Here is a 22896-nt window from a genome sequence, read left to right on the forward strand (position 1 = left end):
AAGGTCTACACCCATCTGCATACCCCATAAACGGGACTGTTGCAGATCATAGGAATCGGCACTATTGGAGACGAGCAATTGCGGCAATTGGAATCGAGCGATCGTGACAATTGGTGATTGCAATCGAGCGATCGGAGGCAATATTGATCGAAGCGATTATAGCCCAACGATTGGGACGATCGGACTGGGGTAGATGCGATCAAACGATAGGAGGATGCGAATTAGAGGCGCTAGTGAACGGCAGAGCATGTGCCGATTGGAAGAGGGCCAATTAGACCTGATGATTGCCAACTGGAGAACGGGACTGGCAATTGCAGGAGGCAGTGATGAGCCGATTGGATGAGCACCCGATTGGTGAAGTGCGCAATTGGAGTTGTCGATCTTATCCTGCCACGTGTCACACGCACGTGTTGCGGTGGATTGATGGTGCTGTTGATGACGGACGGCGTCGAATCTTGATAGAGCTTGACGTTGCAGTGACGGTCTTCAGTCAGCGACAGCTATGAAGGCTCAAACACCTTCATGATTGAAAATGGATAAGCATCCTGGGCACATAGGGTGTCCACATGGCTGCAAAGGTGGAGATGGCGCCCCCTAGTGGAAGACGTGACCAGACTGTAAACGGTCTCAGTGGTCAAGGTGTGCAGCGAAGACTAGGGAGGAGCCGGCAGCATGGAGAAGATGTCGAAGAGAAACAGGTCGGGCTGCTACGGTGTTTAGGCAGCACACAAGTTGTACTGAAGTAGATGGGTGAGGCACGCAATCTGGATCTGAAGCATACCATGTCAGTTTACATGGTAGAGCTGTGCAACTCCAGTGTAGAAGCTATGGTGGATCAAGAAACTCCATTGCTTCGAGCAGTAGCAGAGAGAGAGAGAGAGAGAGAGAGAGAGAGAGAGAGAGAGAGAGAACCTTAGAGAGCGACGGTGATTGCATGACTCAATGATCAGATTGATTGACTGTGTTGAAGATTCACCAAGTACATGCTTTTGTAGGCAAGCAGCCTTATCTATTGACCCAATCAAACACACTAGAGAATGACACATGGCAAGGTACTGACCAGACTACGCGCCTCACTACAAGGCCTCAGGCTTCCTTTAAAATTTCGGGATGAGCTCCTCGGTTAGTAGATGACAGTGGCCTACCTCACCGGAGATGTGGAGAATCTCTAGAGGTTTTTGCAAATGCAATTGAGATCTTTTGCTGGGCCTCAGGCACAGAGATCAACTAGCACAAGTCGTGTGGATTTTGTGTTAGCTCATCTGCTACCCCGGCTTGGTGACTAGTTGAGTCTTTCCAGTTGATTCTGAGAGGTACCCCAATTCGCCGCTAGTTTGGAACCCCTTGATTAGTGGCCACACTCTTGGCTCCCATCCTCACATCTTATGGGAACGGCCACACGCTTGGCTCCCATCCTCATATCTTATGGGGCGCATTGACCGAGGGATCGGCCTAGTCTTTTGGAGAGTGGCTCACCTTCTGCCAAAGGCCCAAGAGAGGTGCATAGCTGGGATCCAAGGCAAAGACAGACCTACCCTCAACATCGACTGCTCCAACCCTCCTGAGTGGCTCTCACCACCTCCCCTTGAGTTGGTGGGGTTTTTTTACCAGACATGATATCTCGATGGCAGTCCCTAGTGCAGATGGAGGCACCCTTATGACTTTCTCTATCGGGCCACATGGCAAATTGAGCCGACCCCCCCAATCCTCTCCCTGCCTCCTGGCTCTCAATAGAGAACCTCAACAGAAGCACTTTATAGAGGGTGAGAGTGATTGGGTTCCATGACCATAGATGACTCTTCTACCAACCTCCTGCCAAAGTGGCTAGAGAGAGATCTTGGAGTTTATGGTTATAGGAGGGCTGGCCACTGATGCGTCTATTGTGGGATCCTGGTGAGTTCACTTTTAACCATGGCTGAAAATTGAAGTAAAACTTGTGAACTTTCAGTCAACAATACTTGAGCCAAATAGATGGAAGAATAAATGAGAGAGAGAGAGAGACGACACAGCATAGACCTGGAACGGTCGGGCCTCTTCCAGGAATATGAATTATTCCGCCAGAATTTTACAAGTATATGGGCTGATTTGAATCAGCATGGTACCGCCATCAAACAAAATAGAAAACAAAGCCTTTGGAATCTCCTAGTTTGTATGTGGTGGCCTACCACACACACAAGTGTTGGAGAAACTCACCCGTCTGTGTGCCACCCCAGTGGCCTACCAATGGGCCACACAATCGATTATCTTCTCTTGTGCCAAGGGTGCTCACAAGAGTGAAGTCCTTTGATGAAAAAAATCAGCAAGCTCTTCTTCAACTCTTCAAAGCCTCTTCTTGAGTAGCACCTCCGTCTTCACATGATAGCCTTCTCTCTTGAAAAATGGTTCTCTACACTTGGTAGAGAAGAAGCTAGTCTTCTTGCCTTCCTACTCTCAAAAATGCACAAGTTTACATGAACTCTCCTCCTCCAAAATGAAGGAAATCACCTCCTTTTATAGGTGAATTCCTTTCTTAAAAAGCTTTCTTAGTTCAAAATAGAAAAAGATTACACATGTTAGGTTGCATGGGAAACTTTTACACATGTTTTAGTTTGCATGGGAAACTTTTACACATGTTTAGTTTTGCGTGGGAAACTTTCCTTTGTCAACAAATAGAAAGAGTTAGTTCTCTTTCCCTCTTTGGAAAATAGAAAGAGATGCTTATAACTCAAGTTCTAAAACGAATTTGCATGTGCAACTGAAGAGACATTTGCTGAGATGTCCTGGGTGAGTCGCCACGTCACCTCAAAAAAATAAAAAAAAAAATAAAAAAAATAATAATAATATTTTTTTAATTAAAAAAAATAAAAATAAAAATTGCCCGAGGGGTTTTTGATTGCTCTGATTCCGATTCCAGTCTCTATTTTCCCAAAAGATGAAGGGAAAGGCCTCAAAATCGACCTCCAACTTAAAAAGTACATATCTTGTAAAACTATCAAAATTGAAAGTAGTTTAAGTAAGAAACATACTTAATCTCCTGCAAAATACAAGTCGTTAGATCAGCAACTAGTATTATGCAGAAGCTCGATGCTTTAAGATGAATGCCTAAATGTTCAAGCATTCTCAAAATCAACATCCAATGCAAGATCTTCAAACAGTTTATTGTGCATGTGTCTAAGATGAGTACCATCCGTTCCATACACTTGGATCCATCTATATGCTCTCCCATAATGGTAAGAGTGCATAGTCCATCATGCTTATGAAGCATGTCCAATCATACTTCCCCACTTCGGGATGGAAGCATGTCCATTCATGCAATATTATGCTCTTCCATTTCGGAATAGAAGCATGTCCAATCATGGTTCCTTGGAAAAGAACACACGTCCAATCATGAAGTCTGCCATGCTAGGTCAGACAACATGTCCAAGTTTTATTGACTTCAAAATTCTTGATACAAAATTCCATGTAAGCTGATTAGGGTTTTGAATTGGGGATTTCTGACAAATACAGGCGGGTGACATACCTCCCTTCTTATATTGCAGTTGTCCTTAACTGAAAGGTATTCAGATAAGGATTTAATACATCTGGATAATCTTCAAGGTCTTCTTGATTCATCCACTGAGCATCAAGGGGTGGATAGTTCTTGAACTTTACTAGGAATTTTTTGATAATCTTTCCTTTAGCTGCTTTCCTGTCTTTATGATATACAACCTGTTCAGGCTGTAATACCTCTATAGTCTCTTCATGTACTTCAGGTCGATCTTCCATCACTGGAGTAGAAGGTACCTCTCCATGATATGGCTTTAACAAGCTTACATGAAAAGCGTTATGAATTTGCCAATGAGAAGGCAACTCAAGACGAACAGCCACATCATTAATCATTTGTTTGATCTTGAATGGTCCATAATACCTGTTAGAGAGTTTGATGAATTGACTTTCCTTTTCCTTCTTCTTCTTCAAACGTGCCTTCTCAAACTTGCGAAGCACCCACTGGCCCTCCTTATAGTCAGTCTTCCTTCTATGCTTCTCAGCGGCTTTCTTCTGCTTGGCTTGAGATCTCTCTATGGCTTGATGCACTTGAGTGACCATCTGGTCCAAGTCTTGTACAAATTCTTCAGCTGCAAATATCTTCTCTTTGGTTTGTATTATGGGCAGCAAGTGCGGCCTTCCATAAACTACTTCAGAGGGCGCTTTTCCTGTAGAAGAATGAACAGTGTTGTTGTATGCAAACTCCACAAGAGGCAAATACTTCTCCCAAGTTGCTTTCTTTTCAGCACAAAAGCACTTTAGAATATCTAAAATCTGTAAGTTGACATTTTCACTTTGTCCATCTGTTTGGGGGTGATAAGAAGAAGAAAAATCAAGCTTAGTTCCCACATTCTCAAAGAGGGCTCTCCAGAATAAACTGGTAGTCCTCGGATCTCTGTCTCCCACTATGGACTTTGGAAGCCCTTGATATTTGAAGATTCGAGCCAAATAAGTAATGGGCATCTGTTCGGTTCCTATTGCATTCTTTACTGGAATGAAGTGAGCCATTTATTGAACCTATCCACAATTGTCCATATGGCATCATTTCCTTCGGGAGTTTTTGGCAATCCTGTAATGAAGTCCATGGCAATGCTTTCCCATGGTTTGCTTAGGGCTGTAGTAGGCCTTGTGACTTACCTCGATCAAACTTCACCTTTTGGCATGTGATACATTCACGAACAAATGCCTCAATGTCCTTCCTCATAGAAGGCCAAAAGAAATCTCTTTCTATCATCTGTGTGGTAGGGAGAATTTCCCTATGACCAGCAAATGGAGGGGCATGGCATTTCTCCATAACTCTTTTCCTTAAATCTTTCACTATGCATAGTTGATCCTTCATCATTAAGAAACCTTCTCTTAGGAAGAAAGGCATCCTAATGTTTCCTTCTTGTAAGCAGTGCCATATCTGAGAAAAATCTGCATCTGTAGCATATAAATCACGCATTACTGCGAAGTCGGTGCGATAGCCAATAGTGATGGCACCAACTTCAGGTCTCCTGGATAAAGCATCAGCAACCAAGTTGTTTTTACCCTTTATGCTCTCCATTGTAAAGTGAAACATGGACAAGAAATTTGCCCATCTCATCTGCATAGGTGACAGCTTCTTCTGTGTAAGAAAGGACTTGAGACTTTGGTGATCAGTCTTGACCACAAAAGTAGTACCCAAGAGACAATGCTTCCAGATGGTCAAAGCATGAACCACCGCAAGCAATTCCCTTTGATAGGTAGAGTAGTTCTTTTCAGCTTCATGCAACTTCCGGCTTTCATAGGCAACCGGTCTTCCTTCCTGCATTAAGACAACACCAATGCCTACATCGGAAGCATCACGATGTATTACAAAATCTTTATCTAAATATGGCAGATGCAAAATAATATTTTTGCTGGCCTCTTCTTTCAATCTTTTGAAGGCAGCCTCCTCTCTTTGAGTCCACTTGAAAATAGCCCTCTTTTTGCACAAGTCATGCAATGGTGTAGCAATGTGTGCAAAGTAGCGCACATACTACCGGTAGTAGGAGCAAAGTCCAAGAAAGCTTCTCACTTCATGGACATCCTTCGGAGTTGGCCACTCCACAATGGCCTTGACTTTGGCTGGATCCATCATTCGCACACCTGCTCGGAGAATGTGCCCTAAGAACTTGATTTCTTGCAAAAAGAACTCACTCTTCTTTGGATTTATATACAACTTATGTGTTCTGAGTTCTTGAAATACCATAGGTAAATGCTTCTTGTGTTTCTCTTCATTTTGTGAAAAGACAATAATGTCATCAAAGAAACTTTCACAAAATTTTCTGTGTTTACTGAAAATCCGACCCATCATTCGGTTGAAGGTCGCCGGAGCATTAGTCTGACCAAAAGGCATGACCAAGAACTCATAGAGACCAAAGGTGGTGCGGAATGCAGTCTTTGAGATGTCCTCCGGTGCAATCCGAACTTGATTATACCCACTTTCATATCAATGCGGCTGAAGATTGAAGCTCCGCTGCTGAGTGTATCCAAGATATCATCGATTCTTGGAATAGGGTATCTATTCTTCACAGTGACCTTGTTTAGGGCTCGGTAATCCAAACACATGCGGAAAGAGCCATCCTTCTTTTGTACCAGCAAGACTGGCGAGCAATAGGGAGAGTGGCTAGGTCGGATCAGGCCCTTCTCCAGTAGTTCATTTACTTGTCTCATGATCTCCTCCCGTTGTGAAGCACTCACTCAATAAGGAGCTTGATTCGGAGTTGAGCTTCTTGGAATGAGATGTATCTTGTGGTCTTCAGGTCTTTCAGGTGGGAGTTCACATGGAAGAGACTCACTGAAACAATCATTGAATTGTTCTACAAAATTCATATGCTCAACATTTACATCATTTTCAGATTTACTTTCTTATGCAAAAACCAAATAACTGCAAATGGAACTTTTCATTGCTTTCTTAATCTGTACATGACCAACAAGAGGAATGGAGTTTCCCCGAACTCCCTACTTCTATTGCAATATTCTTTCCTTTATGAGTAATCTTGATTTTATCTTCATTTGGGCCGTACACAGGTACAGCTTTGACCTTGTGCATCCAAGGCATTCCCAGCATTACATCACACCCTTGAGTAGGGCCTATGAGAAAATCCACATGATCCAAGTAGTTTCCTATGTGAATCCTCAAAGGATCCTTCACAGGGAGAACTTGTGCTTGTTGACCAAAAAGTGTGTCAGGAATAGTGGGTATACCGTTGTCTTCCTCCATTAGGCCAATGGATCTGGTCACCTCTTTAGAGATGAAGTTATGAGTAGACCCAGAGTCAATCATAACTACCACAGATTGATTTCTCAACTTACCAAATGCCTTTCATGGTTGTCTTTCTTTGGCGTCGTGGCTGGCTTGTGGAACTTGCACATCAGCTATGGTACCAACCTTAGGTTTTGATGTTTCTTCTTCGGTCCTCTTCTTAGCATCCTTCTTTTGCATTCCCAAGCCATGTGCCCTTTCGGTCCACACTAGAAGCATTTTCATGTGTTGCTCTCGCTCCTCCATTGAGCAGCTTTGAGGTAGACCTCCCAAAACTGATTAATGTACGTTTGCACATTATCTCCTTGCTGATCCAACTTATCCCATTCTATGCACACCTTCTTCTTGAAGTCAGTGGGCAAAAACTGAGTTCTAAACATCTCCTTGAACTCCTCCCAAGTTTTTGGATTCCTGGTAACAAGTGTTAGATACCAATTACTAGCAACTTCTTTAAGATGTATAGCTACCTGGAAGAGAATTGAGATATCACTCCAGGCTTAATCGGCTCGCTGAAGCTCACGCTCCCTCCTCCTGCTCGCGCTGCTGCCTGCACACCCTCCCCCCCTTCCCGCCCACGCGTCTGCTCCCCCTCCCCCCCCCCCCCCCCGCCTGCCCTCGCGTATCTTCCCCCTCCCCCGCCTGGTCTGCTTGCGCGCTGTAGCGCCCGCCGCCCCCCCTGCTCCTCTCCTTCGCGCCCCCCCTCCCTTCTTCAGCGCCCCGCCTCCCCTCCGCCAGCCGTCGCCCTCTCTTCCCCCCCCCCCCCCCCCGCGGGTCTTTTTTTTGTCTTCGCCACCTTACCCCCCCCTCCCCTTCTTTGTGTTTTTTCCGTCCCCTGGGGCTTTTTTTTTTGCCTTCCGCCTTCCCCCTCCGCCCTTTGTGTGCAGCTCGTTTCTTGCAGGACTCTCCGCATTCGCTCCGCCTTCGACATAGCTTCAGACTCTGATGGAGGCTCCTCCCGCCCCACCTCAGAGAGACTCTCCCGCAGCCTCCTCGCCCGCCCCTGAGGATACCCCCATCAAGCTTTCTCTTTCGCCAGAAGAGGAAGCGAGCCTCGCCGCGGAGGTGGAACGCCTCCAGGCACATTCCACCATCTGCCGTATAGTCGACACTCGCCCCAGCAGAGGGGAGATCCGGGATCTTCTCCAGGCCCGCCTTCTTGTAGATGTGGGCAAGATCCTGGATGTTCAGCTACTAGGCCGTGGACACTATCAGATCGAGTTCGAGACAGCCCAGAGCGTGGCCAAGGTCCTATGAGTCCCCTTGACATCAAGGGTGCTCGGGCATTCTTCAGACCTTGGCAGCATGGCTTTGACCCAGCAGCGGCCGAGCAGGGAGAGCGCCTTTTCCATGTTACAGTTTGCTTCCCTGGACTCCGCCGTGAGTACCTTCCGCTCCTTTCTAGGCTAGGAGCATTGGTAGGTTCGGTGCTTGAGACTGGCCCCACAGCAGCTTCAGTGGTGGCCAGAGCAGTTGGGGTACCTGGTCAGAGTTTTCGTTCCGCACATCTCCTCCCTTCCGAAGGTCATTCAACTACCTAGGAAGGGGGGGGGATGGATTGATCAGAGAGTGGAGTTTTCGGGGCTCCCGAACAAGTGCTTTATCTGTAGGCAAGTCGGCCACCTGGCCAAGGCTTGCTCTCGCAGGAGACCCCGACCTTCACCGCAGCAGCAAGCCCCCGATGGCCCACCCACAGACGCGGCTCGGCAGGCAGCCTCCGAGACACCTGCTCAGCCCACAGAGACCTCGGAGTGGCAGCTTGGACAGGGGCGTCGTCGAGGGAGACAGCCCCAACAGCACGCCCAGAGACCAATGCAACAGCACGCCCAGAGACCAATGCAACAGCAGCCACAGTCTCAGCATCACTGGGTTCCCGTGAGGAACAGCTTTGCTCCCCTACAGGAGGAGACCCCAGCGCCGACTGAGGACCAGGAGATGCCAGCACCCCCTCCTTCGCCCCCACCCCCCACCCCCCCTCCCCCATCCCCCCCTCCCGCCTCGCTTCCACCTTCGCCTCCTCCCGTCCCCGCTCCGGTTTTGGCAGCGGCTCCTTCTCCACCCCCTTCTCCACCCCCTCCTCCCCCCCCCCCTCGCCTCAGCTCCCCGGGAGGCCCTGGCAGTTCCCTGGTGCTCACCTGCAGTCCGGCGAACACTGAGCACCGACCTTGCTCGAGCACCGCAGAGGAGACTTACCATGCCGATTCGGGCTTCACGGATATCCTCTATCCGCAGTCGGTTGAGTCGTCTCGACACTAGACAGCGCTCGGAGGCTTTTGATTATTCCTTCACACGGCTTTTTGGAGCGGAGGGCCCCCACGAGCCAGCGCCCATCAGAGTTCATGTAGTGATACCTCCGGCCCGAGGGGAGGAGGCACTTGATTTAGCGGTGGCCTTCTCATTCCCCCTCTGTGGCCCTAGCGACCGGGAGTGGACTATGGATCTCGCTCTTAGCACTTCGAAGACTCAGGCAGTTGAGTTTTCTCACCATGTGAGCGATCTGGAGGTGACAGACGTGGCTCATTTTTTCTTTGATCCCGGGAGTGTGGATGCCTCCGAGATTCGACATTTGGTGGTTCGCATAGTGGCAGGCTTAGCACGTGACCCTGGATATGTATGCATACACGAGGTTGCTTTGTCTGAGCGGGAGGCAGTCGCCATGGGACACAGCCACTAGCGCCTGGTCCGAGATTCTTGCAGCACATCTGGTGGGCAGATTCGTAGCCGCTCGGATGGGGACTATTCTCCATCCAAGCCGCTTGCGAAGGCCCGCCGTACGGCTGAGACAGCCTCCACCTCAGCAGGCCATCCATGAGGATCATCTCATGGAATGTACAGGGCCTTGGCGGCGCACACTATATACATTATTGTGGTTGCTTGAGGCAGGAGCTTCAGAGATGCCTGGTTGGGGGTAGTATTGATATTTTGATGATGCAGGAGCACCATTTGGGTGAGAGCAGGATGCGGATATACGGTTCGGTGATGCCTGATAGATGGGAAATTTTTTGGTCTGCAGGGTTTGGCCCTTTGGGTGGGCATGGAGGAGTATGTATGGTCATTGCGGATGTATGGCGGCAAGCCATTATGGATCGCGGGATCATTGTGCCTGGTAGAGCACAGTATGTCATTCTGAGGATGCATGATGAGCTCTTTGGTGTGCTCAATGTCTATACGCCCAACCATGCTAGTGCCAGAGCAATGTTCTGGACCCAGGTTACGGATGCATTGCCAGAGGCCGCACATTGGTGTGTCGGGGGAGACTTCAACATGCTTGAGGACCCGGCCGATAGGGTGGGAGGCAGTCATGTTACAGTGCACGGCACGGAGCTTGCAGCTTGGGAGCGATTTTGCATGACACTGAGGATCACTGATGCATGGCAGCATGAGGCTTTCTCCCGCTCTCAAGACGGTCTTAGTTTCTCTCGGTCGGATCGCCGGCAGGGAGGGACTAATCTATCACGGATTGATCGCTTCTATGTGGGCGACAGGTTAGGAGAGCGAGGGGGCGCCGTTGGCATTCTCGCTGGCACCTCTTTTTCAGACCATGCGTCAGTTATTTTGACACTTGAGGAGAGGACACGGGAGACCAGCTTGCAGTTGAGGATCCCAGAGAGGGTACTTACAGATCCTAGTCTCGCTGAGGACATTGAGAGGATATGGCATGATAGCCAGAGCTCTGACCAGGATGCAGCAGGCCAGTGTGCCCAGGGACTCATCGAGCTCAGCTCTTTTTTGTATGCTGCAGCCTTGACACGGCTGGGACAGACATGTGAGCAGGAGCGTCGGTTGAGACGTAGCCTTGCTTCGCTTCAGCGTCTTCAGGAGCAGCAGCCTACATGTGAGTGGGCAGCGTCCCAGCTGAGCCAGGCACGCCAGGAGGTTAGAGAGGCAGAGGAGCAGAGACATGAGTTCTACTATCGTCGCCAGACCTCTCAGTGGACGCAGCTTGGTGATAGAGTGACTGGGGAGTTTTTTGAGATCACTGGACCTCGCCATGCTCGAGCAGGAGTCCGCTAGCTCAGGAGGCATGACGGATCGGTAGCCACTGAGCCCGGGGAGATCAGAGCCATTGCCACTGAGTTCTATAGAGACCTGCTTTCAGCGGAGCCAGCCACTGAGGCTTGGGATGCTTGTAGACAGACTGTGTGGGCCCATGTGCAGAGGAGTGTCACAGATCGTATGCGTACAGTTCTGGGTGAGCCTCTTTCAAAGGTTGAGCTTGCTGATGCCTTGAGGGTCCTTCTGACGCCTGCCTTTTTTATGCGCTATTGGGACCTTTTGGGGCCAGGCCTCCGTAGGGGCTTTCAGTATGTTTTGGACACTTGGGCGATGCCACAGAGCTTTTCAGAGGGCTTAATCTTTCTTATCCCCAAGGAGGAGGGAGTATCAGATGATATTCGGCATTGGAGACCTATTATGATCCTCAATACTGTCTACAAGGTCTTAGCAAAGGCCTTGAGTTTGAGGATCCAGCCCTTCCTGGGAGAGTTGATTCATGCTACCCAGACAGGATTCGTCAAGGAGCGTAGTATCCTTGACAACATTTTCACCTTCTGGGAGGCGACGGCCCGTGCTAGATTTCTCGATGAGGACCTGGTCGTGATGCTTTTCGATTTTGAGAAGGCATATGATCGAGTCGATTGGAGTTTCTTAGAGGGCACTATGCTTCACCTGGGCTTTGAGCCAGTTTGGATTCGAGGAGTGGCGGCTCTATATTCCACAGCTCGTAGCCAGGTGCTGATGGCACGAGGACGGGGGCCGAGTTTTGAGTTGACCAGATCAGTCCGTCAGGGGTGTCCTCTCGCCTCGTTTCTTTTTCTCTTCTTTGCTGAGGCTATGAGCATGTATCTGACGGCAGAGGAGGTTGGTTTGAGAGGACTCCAGCTCCCAGTCCGGGGGGGGGGGGACCTGCTCGATGCTGAGTTTGCTGATGACACGGGTTTATTTTTGCATGGCCAGGAGGCCAATCTTCAGAGGGCAGAGCAGTCGCTTCAGGTTTTTAGTGCAGCTTCGGGAGCATTGATCAATTGGCGCAAGACAGTGGCCTTTTGGATCAGTAGCGCTCCCACTCCGGCATGGAGCCCAGACTCGGGTTTTAGATGGATTCCTCCTGGCACAGCAGTGCGGTATTTGGGATGCCAGATTGGACTAGATTTGTCACCTGAGCAGCAGATTGCCCCTCTTCTTCTGAGCATTCGGAAGAAGCTTTTGTATTGGAGTACAGCTCGGCTATCCTTGGCTGGGAGGGTGGTGGTGGCAAATCAGGTGCTTTTAGCGACCATGTGGTACATCACGTCTTGCTGGATCTTCTCGAGCTCTTGCATCAGCCAGGTACAGAGGCTGATCAGGAACTTTCTTTGGTCTGGGCGGGATGGTCAGCCAGCCCGGGCTAAGGTCGTTTGGGCAGTTATTACACTTCCGCTGGCCCAGGGGGGCTTGGGCATTATAGATCCAGTTGATCAGAGTAGAGCCTTATTGGGGAAGCTTATTGTTCGGGGGCTGCTTCCAGGCACTGAGCCTTGGAAAGAGCTTCTTTTGCAGCGGCTGCAGGCTCGGGCTCCCCCAGCAGGGGGCACTGGGGCACCAGAGATACGATGGATCTTCATAGAGATGAGAAGGACAGGCCTCAGCAGAGGATGGTGGGACAGATTTGCCTTGAGCATCCTGCGACCGGGACTCTCTCAGAGACCTCCTTGTGATGAGGAGCGGGCCAGACAGCCGCTCATCTGGAGCCCAGCGGTTTGCACAGAGCAGGGTTATATGCTGGGTTCTCGGCCTCGTCCAGCCTGGGGACCATTGGCGGCGGCAGGCCCAGCACGTAGTTTTGGAGACTGGTAGGCCTTCTGCAGCCTCCCAGAGGAGATCCAGGTGGAGAGGCTGAGTCACTTCAGAGGGGGGCTGATTATGAGGGATGACATTCAGGTGGCACTCACAGAGGAGTGGTTCACGCCTCTCGAGCCAGTGGCCCCACGGTGGATGGGAGCCTTTACACAGTTGGAGATCCTGATTGCTGTCAGAGCTTGCACTGAGGATGGTAGATGCCTCTACTATGAGATCCAGGATGAGGGCAGACTTCAGAGAGTGGAGGTGGAATCGCCTTTGGTTGCAGAGTGCATTTTTCAGAGGATACGGGTAGTGGCCGTCGCTTCTCGGAAGTGGCATATTGACCCAGACCCTGCAGATGTGGACTCTGATTGGCGCATATGGGCATATGCAGCGCGCCCCTTGGCCCGGCTCCAGTGGGACCCTGGCGAGTACGAGTGGCATGATCCTTATGCATCCCTCGAGGCCACAGAGATCACCTTTTTCCAGTATACTGTTCGGTTGGGGCGACATATTTTGACGGCGAGGAGGATGGTCTCTCCAGCTGCATCGGAGCATTGGCGGATACAGGGACTCTCACAGGAGTTCTGAGAGGATTTTTGGACCAAGCTTTGGGTTAGTCGACAGGCACGCAGGATCTCGACTTTCCAGTGGCTGGTCGCCCACAGGGGCTCTGCAGTTGGCACCTGGCTTGTCTACAGCAGTCTTCCGGCGGCTTGCGTCCGATGCGGCGACCCTATGGAGACATGGAGACATTGCCTATGGGAGTGTCCTCAGGCGCAGCAGATTTGGTTGCGGATGCTGCGCATTCTGGCCGCCCTCTCTCCAGAGGATATGTATACGTGGGGTGCCGCTGCTTGGTCGACTTCGTCAGGGCCTGCTCTGGGCTATGAGACGGAGCAGGACAGCCAGGCCATCAGATTCATTAGGGGCCAGCCTCGCCTGGTTCTTTCACCGGATTTCTCGTCTGCGGCTGGACACAAGAGAGGGATCTACGATGGGGGCTCCTCAGCAGCCTCACCATCTGGTTCACCTGGAGAGCCCGGTGTTTCAGGGCCTTTGAGGGGAGACTGGAGCCACCAGCAGAGACTGTTCGGGGGATTTGGCAGGAGTTGATCCACACCCTGCGAGGACAGTATGACTGCATCCGGGGTGACTCGGATGAGGCGATCTTGCCGCGCCAGGCCTTTCACACCACTTGGCGTAGCGGCCCCTTCTATACCCTACACGCGGGTTCCCCCTGCTGGCACTACATGCCACCTGTTTGGCTTTTCCCCCCTCCTATTGTATGATATAGCCCCTCGGTTCTTTGTACTGATATTTGTACTTTTCTGCACCTAGGGAGAGTCTCCCTAGCTCATAGTCAAGGGACAGGGGACGGGGACGGGACGAGGGACGGCCATAAGTAGGGAACGGGGACGGGGGAGGAAACGGCACTCAAAAAATACTTTTTTTTAAAATATTTTTCTACTCTACACTTATTCTACTTTGGAAGTACATCAAAATGAGCACAAATTTACACTAAAATGGTAATCTTTTGAGTCATATTAATAATTAAGTAGATACAAAATGAGTCATGACTCAAGAGTCAGGACTTAGGAGTCAGGACTAAGCCTTAAGGAGGCAAAATACATGGACGGACTCAAATGAGTCAATGACAAAAAAGTGCTGAAGACTAGAGGCTAGAGGCTAGAGCTAAGTAGTAAGGCCCATGAATCATGATCCATGAATGATCATCCACGTGAAGTGCTCGCCTCATGGTCATGGGTAGCTTGTGCCAAAGAAGCATCAAGCTCATCCTCAGTCTCATCCTCACTGGCATGCTGCTCCTGCACCTCATCCTCTTGTTGCTCTTCTTGTTGACTCATCTCCCACTCGGTGAAGGAATCTGCCTTCTTGGTCACGCTCTTGCAAAGCATTCGCAAGTTCGCGCTGACGAAGACAAGGTCATTGGCACGCTCTACCCCGAGTCGGTTCCTCTTCCTAGAGGCAATGTGGCTGTAGGTACTCCATAGTTGCTCCAAGCAAGAGGAGCTGATGGCCTGGCTAAGTATGCGGATGGCAAGCTGCTGCAGCTCCGGTCCATTTGAACCAAAGTCCTCCCACCATAGAGCCGCACCAACTTTGGAGCGGTCAACCTGTGCATCATGATAGCCATAGGAGCCATGAAATGACCTGTACATCAAAAGTTGGTCCCTGATCTTGCGCCTAACCGATGCATCAGGCACAAGACGATCCAAGATGATCCTCCATCCAGCGCTCACCTCCCGGTCGCTCTCCTGCTTGTTGCCTTGGAATTCTGGGTCCACCACATAAGCTGCTGCATGCAATGGAGAGTAGTAGGAATTCCACCTTCCTAGACACAAGGCATGGATCTCCTCTTATCTGTCTTCGTCAGGCATGAAGTCTTTCAACTTCTCTATCATGCGATCCATGGCCTCGTAGACCTTGCCTATGCATGGTTTCATAGCGTCTACAATCCTCAATAGGTGGACTATGGGCCTCACCATAGCATCTGTGGTCTTCACACGCTCCCACCAAGAGGCGTCAACCGCCCGTAGCCTAGACTCTTGGCAAGTGTTTGTATGGGACTCTTGCATGGCGACAAACTCGTCGTCGCTAAGGAAAAGCCCCCTCAAAGCACCGCTACAATCCTTCAACCGGCCCAACATAAGAAAGTTGTAGGCAAACTGGGTGTCGGAATATTTGAGGAGAGAGAGACAGGACCTCTTGTTGAACTCATGCTGAAGTCTTTGGTGGTTGAGGACAAAGGAGACCATGGTGTTGGCCTCCTCATCAATGAGCGGGCTGATCCATGGTAATGCCCCGATGTCCTTGAGGAGGTTGTTTAGGCAATGAGCCATACAAAAGGACACCGTGACATGTCCATACATACCTTGGAGAATAGCTCCCGCCGCCCTATTGGAAGGCTCCCCATCCGCAACAAAGCCCACTACATGCTCGGGGCCAACGATCTCCATGGTGGTAGCCCACTCCGCCGTAAGCACATCCGCGCTCTTCCCAGTGCCGGATGCATCATGAGATGAGATGAAGTACATCTCTCCGCGGGAATATGCAACCATGCCGTGAATACTCCTCTTGCGGGTGTCACTCCATCCATCCACAACGAGGGAGACTCCGTTCCTCTCCCATTGCCGCTTTGTGTTGTCGGCCGCTTGCTATACAATGCGCTTCTCCTTCTCGAGCAATGTAGTGCGCAAGCTCTCGGATGAGGGGGGCGTATAGGTTGAGCCATACTCCCCAATCTTCTTAATCATGACCTTGAAGTATTCCGACCTATTCAAGAAAGTAATTTACTAATGAGAAGGGGACTAGGATGATGAAAACATGAATGATGAATTGGCAATGATCGATTGCACTTAGCCGCTTGAAAGGCAATGTGGTCGTGGAAGAAGAAGCGGGCCACCGCCATATCCACCTCCTCCTTCAACTTGGGGTTCCAGTTCTCCCCAAGTGTAGATTGTCGCCGTGGGCCACGTAATGATTGAGAGTCCGTGGAGATGGAGGGTGCCGGTGTCGTGGATGGAGTAACATTCCGACTTGATGGTGAAGGTGATGGTGTGCATGATCCCGATCCACCACATGACTCCATTGTAGAGGCTTGAGTTCCACTCCCCGTCGTCGCGGGATCCACGGCCACTCGTGGTGTCCTTCTTGTCGCTTCGACCGCTTCGTAGACGCTAAGCTTGTCAAGAAGTTCCCGTCTCTTCTCGGGCGTGACATTCGTGCAAAACCTCACCTCATGCCCACTCTCATGCAAGAGGTGGGCTCGCACTTTGTTGGCGCCACCCGTTCGCCGGTACGGGCAAAGCTTGCATACCCATGGCCGAGAACCGCCTCCATGAACGGATGTGGTGTAGTTAACCTCCTCCCACCATGTCCATCCCGTTGTCCTTCTACGAGAAGCCTCGGCACGTGAGGAGGATGCCATGGTTGAAGATGGCTTGACTTTTGAGCCTTGCGGAATGAGAGAGAGAGAGAGAGAGAGAGAGAGAGAGAGAGCCTAGAGGCTTGGAAGTTGGAAGAGTCAAGACTCAAGAGGCTTGAGGGAGAGGTGAGAGCCTAGGCCCTAGAGCTTGGAACTTGGAAGTTGGAAGAGAGAAGATTCAAGAAGCTTGAGCCTTGAGAGTTGTGAACTTGTGTGTGCTTGTAGCCTTGTAGAGGCTTGTTCTTATATAGATAGGCAAGAGAGAGAGAGGAAAGCCTCAAGGGCAAGAGAGAGAGAGAGGGCCAAGCCTCAAAGAGCCAACAGCCAAGGGCTAGAAACGGGCGGGCGCAACGGCCAAAAACGGCAGCCGCAACGGCTCTCTGCCGTCCCCGTCCCTGTGCTGTCCCTTGTGAGCAACGTTCCGTGGGGGACGTCCGTCCGTCCCCGTCCGTCCCCGTCCCTGTGCCGTCCCGGCGTTCCAAGCCTCCGTCCCCTCCGTCCCCTGTGACTATGCCCTAGCTGCCTTGCTTGGATCTGTGCTCTGTTTTCTTATGAGTAGGAGAGGATCTTTTGTAGCCCTACGGGCGTTTTTATATAACTAATGAAAGGATCTTTTCTCGAAAAAAAAAAAGATGTATAGCTACCTGATGGAGTTTAGATTCTTTTGAGAAGTTCCGGTTTTTGAAAGCCAAATCAAACTCCCGGATGAAGGCTAAGATCTTTGAGATGTCACGGTCCTTCCCATCAAAATATGGCAGATTCACACTTCGATCTCCCAGCTTGCAGGTCTCTTTCTTCTCTTTCTCCTTGGTATCTTGAACAGCTGCCTTTTTCACCATCATGGGTGACTTTGTTGGTGATATATTAGAGAAAGCTATGATGTAGGGCTCCAAGAAAACAGCTTGCCCAGATGGATCGGGACCAAAGATTCCCTTCTCATAGAGGTATTCTTTTGCAAGTAGCATAGGATCACCTAAATCTGATTTCTTCACATAATCTTCAAAATGAGATACCTTGGAATGGTTGATGGCCTTCTTTGACACCACCGCTTGCACATCTGGATCGGTCAGCAGGTCCTCCATTTCTTCGATTCGGCGAAGAAGCGCCTCCTCACCATAGGCATGAGAATTACGTCGTATTTCTTCATTTTGGCCAAAGGATCTTGAAGTTCGTGGAGAATCACCACTTTGCCTCGTTTCCCTGTCAACACCACCATCTCTTCTTCTTGAAGAAGAGACTTCCATTGAGTCACTAGGATGAGCCAGCGATGTTGATCTCTCAGTGGGTTGAAATCTTCTTCTTTAGCAGTAAAAGGCTTGTTCCCAAGGATTGTCTTTAATCACCAACAAGGTAGGGAAGATAACACCGCTCTGATACCATAGAAACTCGCTAAGGTTGCGTAACAAGCTTATCACTGCTAAATCACATTTATCCACTTTTAAGCATGGCTGAAAATTGAAGTAAAACTTGTGAACTTTTAGCCAACAATACTTGAGCCAAATAGATGGAAGAATAAATGAGAGAGAGAGAGAGAGAGAGAGAGAGAGAGAGAGAGAGACGACACAGCATAGACCCGAAACGGTCGGGTCCCTTCACAGGAATATGAATTATTCTTCTAGAATTTTACAAGTGTATGGGCTAATTTGAATCAGCATGGTACCGCCATCAAACAAAATAGAAAACAAAGCCTTTGGAATCTCCTAGTTTGTATGTGGTGGCCTATCACACACACACACACACACAAGTGTCGGAGAAACTCACCCGTTTGTGTGCCACCCCAATGGCCTACCAATGGGTCACACAACCGGTTATCTTCTCTTGTGGCAAGGATGCTCACAAGAGTGAAGTCCTTTGATGAAGAAAATTAGCAAGCTCTTTTTCAACTCTTCAAAGTCTCTTCTTGAGTGGCACCTCCGTCTTCACATGATAGCCTTCTCTCTTGAAAAATGGTTCTCTACACTTGGTAGAGAAGAAGCTAGTCTTCTTGCCTTCTTGCTCTCAAAAATGCACGAGTTTACATGAACTCTCCTCCTCCAAAATAAAGGAAATCACCTCCTTTTATAGGTGAATTCCTTTCTTAAAAAGCTTTCTTAGTTCAAAATAGAAAAAGATTACACATGTTAGGTTGCATAGGAAACTTTTACACATGTTTTAGTTTGCATGGAAAACTTTTATACATGTTTAGTTTTGCGTGGGAAACTTTCCTTTATCAGCAAATAGAAAGAGTTAGTTCTCTTTTCCTCTTTGGAAAATAGAAAGAGATGCTTATAACTCAAGTTCTAAAACGAATTTGCATGTGCAACTAAAGAGACAGTTGCTGAGATAGCCTGGGCGAGTCGGCACGTCACCCGAAAAAATAAATAAATTATTTTTTAAAAAAATTTAAAATTTCCCGGGGGGTTTTCGATCCCTTTGATTTCGATTCCAGCCTTTGTTTTCCTAAGAGATGAAGGGAAAGGCCTCAAAATCGACCTCCAACTTAAAAGGTACATATCTTGTAAAACTATCAAAATTGAAAGTAGTTTAAGTAAGAAACATGCTTAATTTTTTGCAAAATACAAGTCACTAGATCAGCAACTAGTATTATGCACAAGTTCGATGCTTTAAGATGAATCCCTAAATGTTCAAGCATTCTCAAAATCACAACTTATTGTGCATGTGCCTAAGGTGAGTACCATCTGTTCCATACACTTGTATCCATCTATACACTCTCCCATAATGGTAAGAGTGCATAGTCCATCATACTAATGAAGCATGTCCAATCATACTTCTCCACTTCGGGATGGAAGCATGTCCATTCATGCATGCAATATTATGCTCTCCCATTTCGGAATAGAAGCATGTCCAATCATGGTTCCTTGGAAAAGAAGTCCAATCATGAAGTTTGCCATGCTTGGTCAGACAACACGTCCAAGTTTTATTAACTTCAAAATTCTTGATACAAAATTCCTTGTAAGCTGACTAGGATTTTGGATTGGGGATTTCTCACAAATATAGGTGGGTGACAGTGTCAGTGGCACGATCCCTTCATCCCTGAGGATGCTCCCAACGTCCCCTTCTTTGAGTACACAGTACCTTTAGGCCATAGAATCTAGATGCTAGAGATTGATAGTATGCCAGCTGCAATAGCACACTGGGAGGCACCCTCGTGACTCTCTTTAGGGCCACATGGCAGATTGAGCGGACCCCCTCCCTCCCCTTTCCTCCTCCTCTTGACAGAGAATCTCAGCAAATGCACTTTACAGAGGGTGAGAGATTGGGTTTCATAACCACAGATGACACGTCTACCCACATCCGACTGAAGAGAGATCTTGGAGTCTATGGTTATAGGAGGGCCGGCCACTGATGCATCTACAATGGGATCCTGGTGAGTGGCAGTGGCACGATCCCTTCACTCCTAATGATGCTCGCAACATCCCCTTCTTTGAGTACACAGTCCGTTCGGGCCATAGGATCCAAATGCCAGAGGTCGATAGTAAGCCAGCCGCAGCAGCACACTAGCAAACACATGGCATCCCCATGCGCTTCCTCCATAGTATTTGGAGGCATCTGTGGGACAGCTTCCGGGCACGGAAGATTACTCTTTTCCTTTGGCGGATAGCACACAAGAGCTTAGCAGTGGGCATCTGGCTGGTAGTTGAAGGTCGGCTGGCTATCTGTTCTATATGTGGACATGCTGTGGAGTAACAACAACATTGCCTTTGAGATTTCCCCAAGGTGCATCATGTTTGATTGCGGATCCTCTGCATTTTTACCATGGACCAGGCATCAGCTTGCACCATCACCTGGAGGGCAGTAGCCTGGGCTTCTGAGACAACACTAGCCCTAGCATATGAGGAGACAGGACATGACCTTGCCCTTCTTCTCTCTCATCATAGTGCCATGACACCCCCATTATCAAATGCCCTTGTTGGGAGGAGAACCACAGGCTCTATCAAAGGTGGGAGATCATCAACAGTATGGCAGCATGCCACATTTGGGGTGCTCTCTGTAGTGAGGCCATAGAGGGCATTGCCACGCCACCTGTTGAGTCCATCAGGAGCATCTATGTCATCTAAGCTCTATCATTTACATCCCGAGACATCTCTGGTCCTCATACTGCATCACTCGTGCCAGTGACCAAAACCCCTCTTGAAAGAGGCAGTGAAATCTCCCCCGTATCTCATAATACGCTGGCTATCTGAACATATTGTGGGCCTCGTCCTCTACCTCCCCTATGGTGCATACTTTACATATCCGCTCCTCTCATAAGATGTTCTCGGCTCTCCTAGTCTCTACTAAGAGGTGGTGGGAGGCTACTTCAAGCATCACTAATCGCGATGTGCATGGCATGTGACAAGTGGAGCTGCATGTACCTCGGGATATCATCCGCGACGAGTCTCAAAAATGTTATTTGTAGAACTCACATTTTGTCGCTATCTCTTATGATGACATCCAAGTTTTATGTGTAGCGCGCGCGCGCGCGCGAGAGAGAGAGAGAGAGAGAGAGAGAGAGAGAGAGAGAGAGAGAGAGAGAAGGTGAGAGCAACACTTACACCGTTTGGTGATATTCCTCAATTGGAGGATCAACAACCTTGGCTAGATTAGGCATTTAGAAAGCCTTAAGGCATTGTCTAGCGTACTGCCACTGAACCCTACTTGCCTGTTGATCGTGGAACATCAGGAAGAGTAGGGCTTGGTGGAAGGAAGTAATCTTATAGGGCTGGTGGTCTAAGATTCCCTATCAAGGGAAGGTGTTCCTATGGCGCATGCTAGTTGGAGGCCTACCATTGGGGACCAGTTGCGAAAGCGGTGGATTGCTTCTAGTAATTGTGTGTTTTGGAGTATATGCTTGGAAACATGTCCGCATCTTTTCATTTCATGTCCGGTAGCAAAGAAGGTGGGGGATTTTCTCTCTCGCTTATGGATTGCGTTGACAAATAGGCCCGTGAAGGTTAAAGACTAGATTTTTTGGCAAGATTCCGAATGGGCCAGATAACCCAAAACATTTAGTTTTTTTTTTTCATTTTTTCAAGTGGACAGGTTTGTGGCATATCTGGTTAACTAGGAATGCCTTCATATTTGATACAAAAGTTGCTCACATAGGTCGTATAAAAGGGCTACTATTGTGGCAAGTCTCTTCCTTGCGGCCAGCTCATTTGGTGGAAAATGACACGGCTATATATTGGATGAGGGTACTTCGAAGAGCTACACCTGTGGTTCGGAGCAATTAGTGAGGGAAAGCTAGTACATCACATCGCGGCCATGTGGCCATTTGTAAAGTAATTTTGGTAATATATCTTCTATTACGAAAAAGAGAGAGAGAGAGAGAGAGAGAGAGAGAGAGAGAGAGGGTCTATGAGACGAGAGAGAGAGAGAGAGAGAGAGGGAGGGAGGTTCTATGAGACCTAAAAGGTAGTACAATGTATCCATGATGAATATTGAACCATTGAAAAGATTAAAACTGTACGAAAGTAGCTACACAAGCTTAAGTTTTCAAAATAATGACAGGGTCTATGAGACCAAAAAGGTAGTACAACGTATCCATGATGAATACTGAACCATGGAAATCATTAAAACTGTATGAAAGTAGCTACATAAGGTAAAGTTTCCATGATGCTACATCATGAAAGTGTGGTCATAACAGTGATGCCATCCGAGAGAGAGAGAGAGAGAGAGAGCAGCTACAATCAAACAATCTTTCCCTGATGCTTTCAGTTACAAGGACTCTCGCAGTGGAGTGCCAACGAAGAAAAGAACCTGTTATTTGTGTTGTGATACACCCTGGAGTTGTTGACACTGACTTATCAAAGCCTTATCAGCGCAACATACCCCCAGAGAAGCTGTTCACCCCAGAAACTTCAGCAGAGAAGCTTCTTGAGATACTCGACTCACTCAAAAGGGAGGATACTGGAAAGTTTTTTTCATATAATAGACAAGAGATTCCATGGTAAGACAGTAGAATGTGAGTGCTAAGAAAACAAGGTTTTGTCATTGCAAAGTATATGAGGTAGTTGATGGATTTTCTTTTGGTATGTATATATACATGTATATATACCTATACATATACATGTATATATGTGTATATACATATATATGTATGTATATATGTAACATAAGTACAGACATATATATACATATACACATTCATATTTGTATATATGCATGTATATATACATATACATACACACATACATATACATTCATATATGTATATGTACTTGTACACACACACACACACACACACACATATATACACGTATATGTATGTACATATATATGTATTTATGTACACACAGTGTCGGGATTCAGACTCATCCCCTTCTGGGTTGCATAGTGCAATAGGCACTAGGAAAAGAGCCTGCTGTTCAATGGAGAT

General features: G+C 48.5%; 1 protein-coding gene across 2 annotated transcripts in view; it reads left to right on the plus strand.

The window, feature by feature from the left end:
- LOC147625598 (uncharacterized) overlaps positions 1-22896 on the plus strand; it is a 36138-nt gene that overhangs the window by 12769 nt on the left and 473 nt on the right. Inside the window, exon 6 of one of the 2 annotated variants that reach the window (XM_086817116.1) lies at positions 22236-22471. In XM_086817116.1, the coding sequence (XP_086673242.1) occupies positions 22236-22471 (236 nt within the window). Of the gene's footprint in view, positions 1-22235; positions 22472-22896 lie in introns of those variants that run through there. The other variant, XM_086817115.1, reaches the window with a different exon arrangement.

This window comes from Cibotium barometz, chromosome 23, assembly GCF_041138505.1.
Source record: "Cibotium barometz isolate CiBa-2024 chromosome 23, ASM4113850v1, whole genome shotgun sequence".
NCBI classification, from domain to species: Eukaryota; Viridiplantae; Streptophyta; class Polypodiopsida; order Cyatheales; family Cibotiaceae; genus Cibotium; species Cibotium barometz.